A 13,811-nucleotide genomic window follows, 5' to 3' on the forward strand; every position below is an offset into this window, starting at 1 on the left:
TATTAGTGTTTGAGTGGTGATTGTCGCATTTGTTATGATTGCCCTTTTTTTTCTTCTATATTTTTCCAAAGTGAAGCCAGCTTTGTGCGACTCACTTTCAAACCAAAGTCATTTCTTCTCTGCTCTTATACTAAATGAACAAAACACTTGTATTATTTATCTAAATAATGTCCACGTTTCTTTGCGCATTTACATTCTCTGCACTCCTGTCCGCCTCTCAATATTTAATATGCCCCAAAAATGTCTAAATTAAAATAAAATAATTAAGTCATAACAGCACTCAACCATTGTTCATCAAACAAAATGGGCTTTGTTGAAGCTGAGTAATAATTATTTCATCCACTTTCATCCACTGGCACATGATGTTCCAGTAACGGCTTCCTTTTTTGTGTTGTTTTACTGGTATTGATTGGTATCAAGACCAAAGCCTACAGTTCTTACAAATAAATTAATCCTTAGATGTGAGGATGTCTAATACCCACACACTATCCCAATCATTTACAAGCCCTCTAACCATGCAAGAATAACATAAATAAATTTAGTTCAGAAGAAGCACACATTTTCCATTCCTAAATCTGTTCTCTCTCAACCCCAAGCATGTGCACAGAGACCTGTTGGGAATCTACAGACCTCAGTGAGTAAGCTTCCCCATTTGATTGACATGCCAAATGATCTCTCCTTCCATACTTTGCTAGAATCTCCTCATTATCATCCAGCATTGTGGATGAGACCTGAGGCAGTGCTACGACTATTTGGCTCTTTCTTGATGATACCAAGAGGGCCATGGGGATGTGAATTATTGTTCTAGGAGGTTTTATTACTGTAGAATGTCAATAAAAAAATTCTCCTGCAACTAAAATTTGTACATTTGGCCAGAATTCTAATCATTTCAATTTCATACTGAACATAACAGAGCATACTTTGTTGCTTTGACTTGTGTGTGTGTTTGTAATTGCATGTGTGTGTATGTGGGTGCCTTACTTCCTCAGTGCAACATAGGTTAGTGTGCTCTTATGATCACAATAGAATGGTTGCAATACAAATGGTCGGCAGTACTACTTATCTCTGTTGGGTTTCCTTCCTTTGGTCTTCAAAGGAGTATCTTCTAATATGTATATACTGCTGCCACAACCACTTGAAGCTACACACAAAAACACACATATTGTGGAACTGTACTGCTGCCTGTCTTGACCAGGACTCTCTTGTAAAAGAGATTTTTAATTTCACCTGTTGGGAATCTACAGACCTCAGTGAGTAAGCTCCCCCATTTGATTGACATGCTGTATTTGAAAAGATTGGCTCTATAGTTTGGAATGCCAAATGATCTCTCCTTCCATACTTTGCTTTTACATCAGGAATGTAGCTTTTTTTTAAATTGGTTATGGATTTCCCGATACGTGGTTTAAAGCTACGAGCAGTTTTCAAATGATGTTCCCCATGAATGTGTGCTAAAATCTCCTCATTATCATCCAGCATTGTGGATGAGACCTGGGGCAGTGCTACAGGACATTTGTTAGGACTATTTGGCTCTTTCTTGATGGCACCAAGAGGGCCATGGGGATGTGAATTATTGTTCTAGGAGGTTTTATCAGGGGTGGAAGCTTACTGTAAAATGTCAATAGAAGATTTCACCTGCAACTAAAACGTGTAAATTTGGCCAGAGTTGGAATCATTTCAATTTCATACTGAACATAACCGAGCATACTTTGTTGCTTTGACTTGTGTGTGTGTGTGTTTGTAATTGCATGTGTGTGTGTGTATGTGTGTGCCTTACTTCCTCAGTGCAACATAGGTTAGTGTACTCTTATGATCACAATAGAAGAATGGTTGCAATACAAATGGTCGGCAGTACTACTTATGGGTGTCCTTCCTTTAGTCTTCAAAGGAGTATCTTCAAATATTCTCTTGGTTCAATAAAGGTTACATAAAAAGTAGCTTTTACTGCACACATTCACCTGCGCACTCATGTGTACACTCTTTCTTCTTCACACGGACTGTATGCTCTGGGTAGATTTTCATACGTGTTTTGATGTTGCTTGTTGTGCATGTCTGCGATTGCAAGGTGTGACCCACTTGCTCAGTTTGTCAGTATTAAAGCCGGACACCCTCAACCTTATGTTCCTTCAGAAGGTGGGCACATACTTTGTTATTGCCATAGAGTGTCTTAAAAGGGACAGTTACTAGCACACGGCAGGAATTAGCATTGCAAGACGTGTATGTGTTGATAATTATTACTGAAGGATGTAAGCTAGGTTGTGTATGCTTCCTGTTTTACATTTTAACACAGGCAGTCACATAATGGAGCCAGACGAGATGTCATATCAAGTCAATATAGGTCAAATCAATTTAATTTTGTATAAACTAATATTACAAATTACAAGTTTTCATGATGAAATGATCAGTTGTTTGCTAAATTGATGTCAATCATGGCTCTTGGTAAACTCTGTAGTAAAGAAAAATTCCAGATTGTGACACAATAAGATGGAAATGTAATAAATAATGTGCATGAAATACTTCTTACTCTAGCCTCAGGTTTTCATTGCCATTTGATTGCTAATTATTGTTTGTATCTGCACTTTGGAAACAGCCATGATTAAAAATGCACCAACATCACATCCTAGGGTTTTTATCCCTGATTAATATGCACTTTTAAACCACCAGAGTAGTGCAGGCTCAGGGGCATGCATATTTGATAAGAAAACTATCCACTGTTCAGCACCTGGAGACAGGTGCAGAGCTGCATAAGTGCAGTCACGCAACAGAAGGCGGGTGTGGAACACTATAGCGAAGGCTGCTGATGTGGTGTCATCGACCATGTGTCCTTTTTATTTTGTCCATCTCAGATTACATGTAATGTAAGCTGATACAACCTGACAACAAGCTTCTCAGTATCTTGCAGGATGGCAGGAGAGCGTTTTCAGGAATAGAAATGGGAAGAGATGCTGCATAACTTACATAGTTCTTACCTTTTTGTGATATTTTTCACATTGCAGAACACCTGGTAACACTTTATTTAGTGAGGAATTCTTTTTTTTTTTTTTTTAAATTGATTCATATTTGCAATGCTCCCCACAATCTCTCTTGTGGAATAATGTTAGCCGGCAGCTACTGGCAGCAAGAAGATATATGCTGGTTAATTTGTAAAATCTGTGTGTGTTTTACTAACACGTACCATTTTTAGTGGAGGCTTCTAGTTTATTGCCTCCCTGAAACTGCCTGTCTTCTCCCCTATTTTCTAATATCTGTTCTTTTTTCACAATGACCTTTATTCTCCTCTCCTAACATCAGAGCTGTTCCTCAACTGACTGTTTCATGCTTTTTCTTTTCTTCCACGCTTCTGCTCTGTTTCCCTCTGGCTCCACTAACCCCTGACCCCTTCAGACTGGCAGTACGAGGGTAAGAGGGCAAGCATCCGTTGTCTGTTTTCACTTTTTCCTTTCACATCACTGGATTCTCTTTCACTACTTTCCTCTACCTGTATCCCCCCTCTCTCACCTCCCCATTGGGAGACATTTAAAGGTGGAGTCAGCCATTCTGGAAAACTCTTGTTGTCAAAATCAGTTTTTAATCAAATTAAGTGAATATATTGATCTCATGATCTGCTAACTGTCCGTACTGTGTGCATTGAAGAATAAATGGTTTTAATACACATCCTAGGCTCTGTAAACTAGTATGTAAACAAAGGGGGGCCCACCGTAGCTAGCAACATGCCCGTTTACAGAGTATGCATACCTGTATGCTGCCTGCTGTGATTTTGACAACAAGCTTTCTCCAGAATCACTGACTCCTCCTTTTAAAAGAAGGACTTTCCTCACAACAGCTGCATAGCGTGTTGCCTTGCCAAGCTTTTCCTCTAAACACATACACACCTACACACACACACACCTCTCCTCTCCTGCAGCCCCATCTGGTGATGTCTGTCAAGTTGCCATTACCTGTGTCCCATGTGCTCGTACCATCTCACTGCTGTGACCTCCATCTGTGAAGCTGCTGTAGTCGGGGCTGTGCTTATGCTTGCTGCCACATGCTTTGACCACCCTGTTGTCTAGTGTCAGTGTCAACAGCCCATTCTTGTTGATGTTTGTATGGTTGGTAGCAGTTATTGGTGCCACCTTCTATGCAATGAAGTGTCAACGTGACAGCTTATGGTATGACATAAAGACACCTAAACAACATCTTGAGGTGTATTTCCTCAGACAAATTACATTTTTACAATGTCAGTGATTGTATGTCAGTTTTCTTTGCAGTGTTGTTTTAGCATTGCAGCCAGCTATATATTCAGACCATACTTTTAATCAGTCCTTCATGCAAAATTCTAAAGTTAAAGTAGCGAAGTATTAGCAGGAAAATGTACTTGACATAAATGTAAATTCTACTGAAAAATGGCCCACATGAGTAATACTCTATATTATGTATTTCATTAAATTTTAAATACCTATGCATCGGTATGTGCTGTAAGTAGCCTTTTACTGCTGGAGCTGATCCAGGTGGAACTAGTTTAACTACTTTATATAAAAAAAAGTTATGTGCTTTGGTGTAGTGGTTCCCAGCGTTGTGGTTCGGCCCCAGTGGTCCACAAGATAAATCTGGGGTCGGGACAGGAATTAATGGGGTAGGAAGGACGGAAAACTAGATTCCTACTGCACAGATTTAAATTCATTGATTTCTGTCATATTTTTAACAAGCTGTTTTATGAAGATATTGGATCATTCTACATCTTTGGGCCTCATACAGTCATACAACTGCCTAAGAATTAAATGTCTATTTGGTGAACCTAACAGATACAGTATCGGAAATGTGAAGTCCTCGAGGAGACCTAGTCACAAGACAAGCAGTTTTCAAATACTAGCTCTGGCAATATCAATGCATAGCTTGTAGGGGAAGGTGGGGTGATTTGTGCATTTTGGAAGTTGCAAAACCCCTTGTTTCTAGAAAACCGTGGAAGAAATTGGAAATGTGACCACATATTTAAGAAGAGCCATCCATTTGACTCATCCTGTAAAGAAGGGAGACACAAGGAATAAGATATAAGCACATTTAAGCTCAAAAAACTGTGTTTTGCCTTTCAAAGTAAAATTTCCATGATCAAGGTTTTTTGATTATTGTGTCTGAACAATTATAGACACGTTTGAAAACATTTGACACATGTTTTAGTGCTTTGGTATGCTACACTTTGAGTCTATATAGTTAGCACAATGTCAACCCTAAATTGCTGCATCATGCCTATTATCCAAAATTCTGGGGATGGGGTGATTTGTGCGCAAGGGCCTGGGTGAGTTATAAGTAAGTAAGTAAGTAAAATGTATTTATAAAAGCACATTTATGACAGTTTGCACTGTCCAAAGTGCTGTACATAGTGCATTCAGTACGTAAACAATGAAGGTAAAATAACAATAACCAAAATAAAAGACGTAAAGCCCATATATCCACATAAACACAGATAGTAGTGCAGAGGTAAGTAAGTAATGCAGAGGTTAATGGGGAGGAAACACCAGGGTGTACATATGGGTTTTGAGCCTTGATTTAAAGGCAGAAATGTAGGGGGAATCACATTTGTCAGGTGGCAGTTGGTTCCACAAGCACGGAGCAACTAGTGCAAAGTACATTTCTGAGAGTCGTGCCAGTGGCATGGCTGTATACGCTGGTCAGCAAAAGAAAGTGATTGTCTACAGTAGCTCAGAAGAGAGTGACATCTCAATTCCACTTAACGACACCACTGATGAGAGTTCAGATGGCCAGAAAGATGATGATGGTGACTTTGTCATTGTGATACAATGACGCACAAATCACCCCACATAGTGGGGTGATTTGTGCGTCAAGACAACTTTTTTTCCGAAAGCTATATTTCTTAAACAGTTTATTCCAGATCCAAAGTTTTTATTGCCAGGGATGCACAACATCCTGAAATATATGTACATATTTGAGTTGGAGACATAACTGTCAAGGCCTCACTTTAAAATCACTTTGAGTAAAAAGTTGCACAAATCACCCCACCTTCCCCTATATGCATTTGATAGGCTTTGTTTAAAATATAAAGTAAAACACTCATCTGTCAAATACAACTTTTGAAGTAAAAGGTACAATATATCCCTCTGTAATATATTTGTAAATTAAATAGCATACAACTGAATGGCTCAACCACTTGAGTAAACATGCTTTGTTACTTTCCACCAATGCCATATATTAACAGTTTAGCCTCAGTACTAAATACATTTGTGTGACAAAGGGAATGTCACTGGTTGCATTTAATATATCAAACCCACTCTCTTTGTAATGATGTGCTATTCTTGTATTTCATTTTAAACAAAATGCATGTAATTTTCATAAGTTGCCATGAAGCACTTATACACTATTTGGTTTGCAAAGTAACTTATTTTAATATAGCAAATATAAATTGAGTTAATTTCTCTTGTTAATTATTGCCTTTTCTTTTTTCTTATGCAGAGTGTAAGCTGTCCCGGCCAGGCCCCCCTGCAACCATCGTTACCATTGATGAGGAGAGCCCCAACGGTTAGTACCTCACATTTTGCATTCCACACTGGTCAACATATCTGCACTTAAGTGTCGTTGATAACACTGTTGTGGCTGTTTTCTACTAGAGTGAATGTTGCTTTATAAATCCATAATACAACTTCCATTATTGGGACTTCCGTGTTCTCGTCACTGTAATGGAGTACAGTTGCTCAGCTAATGGCTACATGAGCAGATTGGCTACAGGAGATGTTTTGTCAGACATATTGGATTATCATTTTGATTGTATCTTAAATTGAAGACACTCACATTCTAGTTGTAGTTGTGTACATGTGTTCTGCTTTCCCAAGGTAAAGCTGAGTTGTGTGTGTGTGTGTGTGTGTGTGTCTGAGTGAGTGAGTACAGATGGTGTTTGGCATACCAACATGACACTGGGCTACTTTTTAATGAGTAGCCTGCTCCCTGAACATGTTGCCTTACCTGTTGTATAGCTGTGCACCGGCAGTGCAGGAATCACTGATGCACAGAGATTAGACACGCAACACTAGAGTTGGTCGGGTGAAACAATTTCTCTCCTCCTTTTCTTTCCTACTTCTACTTCTTTTGGTCTCTCCATCACCTGCACCCACTTCTCAGCTCTCTCGTTCTTCCCCTTTACTCCTAATGGCTCTTTGCTGAGCTTTGAGCATATTTCATCTGCGTTTTTGTGGATGACTGTGTGTTGATTTGAATATGCATGCATGCGTGTGTGTGTGTGTACCTGACTGCTGTTCGGGGAGGAGCTATAGGTTCGTTGAGGGAATGAAAAATGTATTTCTCTAAATGGAGCAGGTGTGCGTTTGCCTCACTCACTTCTCCCTGCAGATATTAGCACAGCAGGTTAATAGAGTTTAATGAGCAGACCTCACTGAAGATAGAATCAAGAGCTTGTTTGTACAATCAGAATACTATTTCACGTCGCTGCTATGGTTGCTCTTGGCACTACTTTGTGGGTAATTATGTGTATTTTTAATTTTTTTATTCAATTTTTTTGTACAGGCAAGTCATTAAGAGCAAGGTCTTATTTAAAATGGCGGCCTGACAAGCAACAAAAAACACTTAGGGGAAGGGAAGGAAGGCTAGGAGATCAAATACATTAGACATAAAATACAATTTATAATTCCATGAAATACAACTTGAATACCAAACTTAAATTAAAAAAATGAGAACACAGACATCAATCCACAAGTATAATATGAGAAGTGTGCAGACATGGATCAATATGGAGTAAGAAACCTTCCAAATGGGTTGTTAGGGAACTAGGATTAAAAAAAAAGAAACTGCATTGATCAGTGAAAATGGTTGTTAGAGAGAGATATTATGTGTCTGCGTGCGCCCGTATGCATACGCCTTATGTGCATACTTGCATCCCAAGAGTATGATTGGGTGGCTCTGTGTCAGACGAAGCCTGCTATTTGTCAATGCAATAGCCTCCAATTCAGGCTGTCATGCTGTCTCACCTACTCTTTCCTCTCTGTGTGTGTGCAGCTGTGATTTGGGGCTTTGATCGATTGCCGGGGGAATGTGTGAGATGGCGTGGGCCAAGCCTGCATCCGAAAAGTCTCCCTCGCCACCGCACATGTGCTGATGTTTCTGTTTGTGTGTGTGTGTGTGTGTGTGTGTGTGTGTGAAGGATTTGTGCTAATCTTCCTCATAAAGCACTCATTTACCTGGGATATGGGTCTCTTCTGGCGCTAGCGTCTTTTTATTTATCTCCGGTTGATGAAACGGCCCGGAGCCCGTCCTCTCCATAATGGAATGTAAAACCGGCAACCCGCCGTTATTGACCAAAGCAATTATCCTTCTAAATGTGTTCTGTCTCTTCTCTTCCGTCACACGCAGAAACCTAACAAATGGCGCGTAATAAGATTCCATCTTTTTTTTTGTGCATTTGCCGTTATATCCAGTCATGTTAGGTAATGGGAAAGAGGACAACATAATCACCCATCTGTCTGTGTCGAGGTCAGATAGCAAAGCAAACGAATAAATGTAATCATTTTTCTCAGAAGAGAAAATGTAACATTAGTCGTAACAGCCAAAAAAAGTGTAGGGTGCAGTGTGGTGCTCGGAAACATGATACATTGTATCAATCATTTATCTGTTGATCATTGGACTCTTGACTAGACAATAGAGACCTTTGCTTAGACATTGTGAAACAAAACAATTTTCCGGGTTTTAAGCCTCCTTTTTTTCATTTCAGCTTGCTGTGTTGTATTCTTTGGGATTTTCACTTGAGATAAACAGAAACTCACGCGGGGATAGCAGACCAGTCGCTCAAATGAAGCGTAACATGTTTAATTTATCCAAGCTGCTGCTTCTGCAGGCCTGCTGACAGGTGCCAGCCACAACACATAAAGTCTCCCTCACTTGCTGAGAAGATCTCTATTCAAAGACTAAACGTGTTTTTTTTTTTCTATAGACTCCTTTGCTTATTATGCATACTCGCTAAATTCGAAGGCAGTTAATCAGATTGAATGGATTCCTATCTCATAGGAGGGCAGGTTAATATAAGGAGAGTGAAAATAGAGAGAGAAAGAAAGCGGGGTAGTATTTTCATTGATAGAACACTTCCTAGGACAGCGTTGGGAAATCAGTGTGTCCATAAATGAGGATGCCGTCTCCTAGCTTTTATCTTGTCTCGGTAAATTCCTGATTTGTATCAACTGTTGCCTGAAGCGTGTGAGGAGCCTCTCAAGCCCCTGCATACAGAGCAACAGCTTATAGGACATCACAAACCAGCGTTGCTGAAGGGCCCTATTAAAGAGAAGTATGTGTAGCATTCCTTTATGTGATGTATCTGCCAAGGGTTGATTCACTCAAAATGCTGATTAAAAAAAACATTGCGTCTTGAGGAAAGCTGACATCCACTTAAAACGAGGCAATCAAAAATCAAACTCTCCTCCATTGGCTTATGATGCAAGGAATCTTAAAAGCCACTGAAATGCATGCTTGACCTAGAACAGTACAGTATACCGGCTGGATACATTGTTCAAACAGGTGGTTTCAATGGGTATCAAATCATTGTATCACTGTCAGTGGTAAAGGAATGCATTGCTTGCCACTTGCCAGCTTTAGAGGGGTTCCTTTGGCTATTGCACCTTCTCATTATCACAGTAACTCTCACACTTGAGAAAGAAGTGTGTAGCGGTGAACCAAAGGGATATACTTTCACTCTGGTATATTTACCAGTAGTCACATTTTGCATGCCTGAATACAATCTGATGGCAGTCCGCCCCCACACAAAGAATTTAAGAAAACTTTTCATTTGAATAAGATGGTGATGGAAATTATATTTGAAAGCAGCACTCAAGCACAAATACCTTCCTACCGTAAGAGAACTTGATGCCCCTTTTGCTGTAACAAGGATTCGTACCAATAATTCATGTTAAGAAAAGTCACTATTTTTGGGAGGAAAAGAAAATATGCTTGTCTCGCCTCTTCCTCTTTTAACGCTCAACTCTGAACTTGCACCAAAGTTTACGTCTCAAAGCTCTTCTGTGATGGGAAAACGAAGTGACAACTCTGCCAGGGCCTGTGTGAAGATGAACAAAGTGAGCCACTTAAAAGAAAAAACTTCTGCAGTGCTTTCTCTGGTCTATTGTCAACGCCTTGGCTTTCATCGTCACATTGTTATGTTTGTGTTTTTTTTACGCTCTGTGCCTCTGCTTTCAAGACAGCTGGTTTACAGAGCAGCCTTGACACGGCATTAGGAGGGTTGATAGGGCTGAGACGATGGCGCAAACAAACAAAAACACAGAGTGCAGATGCTAAATACCATGGACTTTTTTTTAATGATTGTTTACTGTTTAAATCAGTGGTGTCAAACATACGGCCCGCGGGCCGGATCCGGCCCGCGAGATGATTTAATCCGGCCCGCGACTTGTAGAGCACACATTTATGAGAATTTCAAAAAAAAAAGTAAGTCTCTAGCCCATTCCTGTGAGGAGATATGAATTTTTAAAGAAATAACCAAAATGCTCACTCCAGCCGCTAGGGGGCAGCCAAAATTTTAAAAAGCACATTTTAGCAACGTGGGAAATGGTAAATGGCAATCTTGCTTCACCGCTATTAATGTTTCCTCCAGTGCTTTATGGCAAAGTAAAAACCAAAAAAAAACAAATATATATATTTTTAGTGCTGAACAATGAATGTACTAGCAAGCGCGATGTGTCCGCGGCTCTGCACGCGCGAAACGAGCAGGAGCATGCTAGTGTAGGCCTACAAGATTTATTTCCTAATTTTCCATGCTGCTTTATTTTTATGTTTTAAATTGGGAAAAACGAATTCCAAAACAACCAATAACCTCTGTATTTAAAAATAAATCAAAACAGTAGAAGTTGCACTTTTATTTAATTTAATTTTGTACTTTCTGCATGTTTGCACAAAATGTGTCCCTGTACATATAGTAAACAAAATTGGACAACTGTAACGTCAGTGCCTGTTGTATTTGTGTATTCAAATAAACAGTTGTTTATTTCATTAGTGCGTATTGGCATCTTTGAGCAAAATACCCCCAAAATTTTTGCTGCGGTGCTACGCGCCGCACCTCCTATTCCCATGGCCAGCAGCAACCTTTACTAAGACATTTCCTGGGGGGTACAGAGATCCCTTGTGATCCGTGATAATGTAGGTTACGTAGGCTGAGTGATAAAGCATATTACTGAAAAACAAAGCTAGAGATTTGGAGTTGACATATGTACGTTATTTTGCCATTATTTTACTGGTCCGGCCCGCTTGAGATCAGAGAGGCTGTATGTGGCCCTCGAACCAAAATGAGTTTGACACCCCTGGTTTAAATGTTCTGTTAAAAGGTCTCTCCTCTACATCCAGGCAGAGTATAGCCCGTATATGGCGATGCAGTCTTTTTTTCTCCAGAGCTAAACACCTGGTCCTGCGTGTGAAGGTTTTCCTCCAAGATTTGAAAGGCTGGGAGACAGTTCTAAAAGGAGTTAAATGTGTGAGCAGCAGGTTTAAATTAATGAGAGTGAGGCAGCCTCCGTGTGTGAGTGCTTTTTCTCAACCACCATGGACTCATTAACTTATTTCCTTGGAGTTAATTCCATCCCTCACGCTGTTTCTCTCCACCATGGCTGTCATCAGATGGACCATACTCTCTGTTGATTCATTCCTTTACATCAGGGGTGTCAAACTCATTTTGGTTCGAGGGCCACATACAGCCTCTCTGATCTCAAGCGGGCCGGACCAGTAAAATAATGGCAAAATAACGTACATATGTCAACTCCAAATCTCTAGCTTTGTTTTTCAGTAATATGCTTTATCACTCAGCCTACGTAACCTACATTATCACGGATCACAAGGGATCTCTGTACCCCCCAGGAAATGTCTTAGTAAAGGTTGCTGCTGGCCATGGGAATAGGAGGTGCGGCGCGTAGCACCGCAGCAAAAATTTTGGGGGTATTTTGCTCAAAGATGCCAATACGCACTAATGAAATAAACAACTGTTTATTTGAATACACAAATACAACAGGCACTGACGTTACAGTTGTCCAATTTTGTTTACTATATGTACAGGGACACATTTTGTGCAAACATGCAGAAAGTACAAAATTAAATTAAATAAAAGTGCAACTTCTACTGTTTTGATTTATTTTTAAATACAGAGGTTATTGGTTGTTTTGGAATTCGTTTTTCCCAATTTAAAACATAAAAATAAAGCAGCATGGAAAATTAGGAAATAAATCTTGTAGGCCTACACTAGCATGCTCCTGCTCGTTTCGCGCGTGCAGAGCCGCGGACACATCGCGCTTGCTAGTACATTCATTGTTCAGCACTAAAAATATATATATTTGTTTTTTTTTGGTTTTTACTTTGCCATAAAGCACTGGAGGAAACATTAATAGCGGTGAAGCAAGATTGCCATTTACCATTTCCCACGTTGCTAAAATGTGCTTTTTAAAATTTTGGCTGCCCCCTAGCGGCTGGAGTGAGCATTTTGGTTATTTCTTTAAAAATTCATATCTCCTCACAGGAATGGGCTAGAGACTTACTTTTTTTTTTGAAATTCTCATAAATGTGTGCTCTACAAGTCGCGGGCCGGATTAAATCATCTCGCGGGCCGGATCCGGCCCGCGGGCCGTATGTTTGACACCACTGCTTTACATGAAAGGTGGACTCAGCAATTCTGAAGAACGCTTGTTGTCTAAATAACTTTTTGTCAAAATCAGTGAAGATCTCCTCGCGATCTGCTACCTGTTCGTACTGTGTGTGTGTGTGCGCACGCTGGAAAAAAAACAGTGCTTGCTTATACACAGATTACTAGGCCATGTTGCTAGCTAAGGTGGGCCTCCTTTGTTTACATACCCTTCGTTCACATATCCAATTCAGCGCACACACACTTGTACACACAGATTGTGGGTAATGAGGAGATATTCAATGATTTTGACAAAAGGTAATATTGTCAACAAGCTTTTCTCCAGAATCGCTGACTCCACCTTTTGACATGAAATCCTTTCAGTTATGTCAATTTGTTTCTTTTCCGTTTTGCATTTCCAGGAATATCATCCAGCCAATTGTAGGAGATTGGTGTAGTCTGTGAAAAGAAGAATAATTTTCCTGATTCATTTGCACCTGTAGAGACCCCTTTTGCTTAACCCTTAAAATATGGAAAGGGATTGATACCTTGAGAATCTGTCTTTGAATGTGTGATGCTTCTTTCAGACAGTGGATAATAAATCAGAATCTAAAGTGGTTAGGCACACTTCAAGAACAAACGCAGTGGCTGGAAATGAAATGCACAGTTTAAGTTTTTGGTTTTGTTTTATTTTATAAAAAAGGAATTTCCTCACACTTACCTGGGAAACCTATAGGCCAATGGGGTACCTCATGTACCCCACCTTATATATAACTATTGTTCCATTCCATGTGTTGCCCCTGAAAGGCAGTTAGATACACTCAGGTTAGACATCCCCAAGCATGGAGCACTACGCCTTTCTATGATGAATCTGCAAACGACTAGAGTCCGCAATTCCACAGGATTCAAACAATAGTAGTTGTCAGCAGTGCAGCGTATTGATGTATGGGACTTTCAGTGTAGCCCCGTGCAAATAGCAAGGGCTAATTTGTAACTCTTTTGCAAAGTGCGGTGAGCAAGTCTTGACGCCTGGCTGAAAAACAAGAACAAGGGATGTAGCTCCAGTGTTTACAAGTGAACAGAGTTAACTATAAGCCGCCTGGCTAGAGTATCTGTGAGTTGATGCCCTGGAAATATAATTGCCTCAACATGCGTTGTATAAATGACAAATCAAACCTTTGCTACTCAAATAATTGACATGGGGACATAG

At 40.0% G+C, this 13,811-nt stretch overlaps 1 protein-coding gene across 1 annotated transcript in view; it reads left to right on the forward strand.

Moving 5' to 3' along the window:
* The window catches only part of LOC307257938 (protocadherin-15-like), a gene marked incomplete at its 5' end in the record, with an annotated part of 140,002 nt that overhangs the window by 11,150 nt on the left and 115,041 nt on the right, over positions 1-13,811 (forward strand). The window contains 2 exons of the mRNA XM_080037302.1: positions 3,382-3,396; positions 6,445-6,510. Coding sequence (XP_079893428.1) covers positions 3,382-3,396; positions 6,445-6,510 — 81 coding nt within the window. The remainder of the gene's footprint in view (positions 1-3,381; positions 3,397-6,444; positions 6,511-13,811) is intronic.

The sequence above is a fragment of the Ammodytes marinus genome (assembly GCF_949987685.1).
Source record: "Ammodytes marinus genome assembly, chromosome: 11".
Taxonomy (NCBI): domain Eukaryota; kingdom Metazoa; phylum Chordata; class Actinopteri; order Uranoscopiformes; family Ammodytidae; genus Ammodytes; species Ammodytes marinus.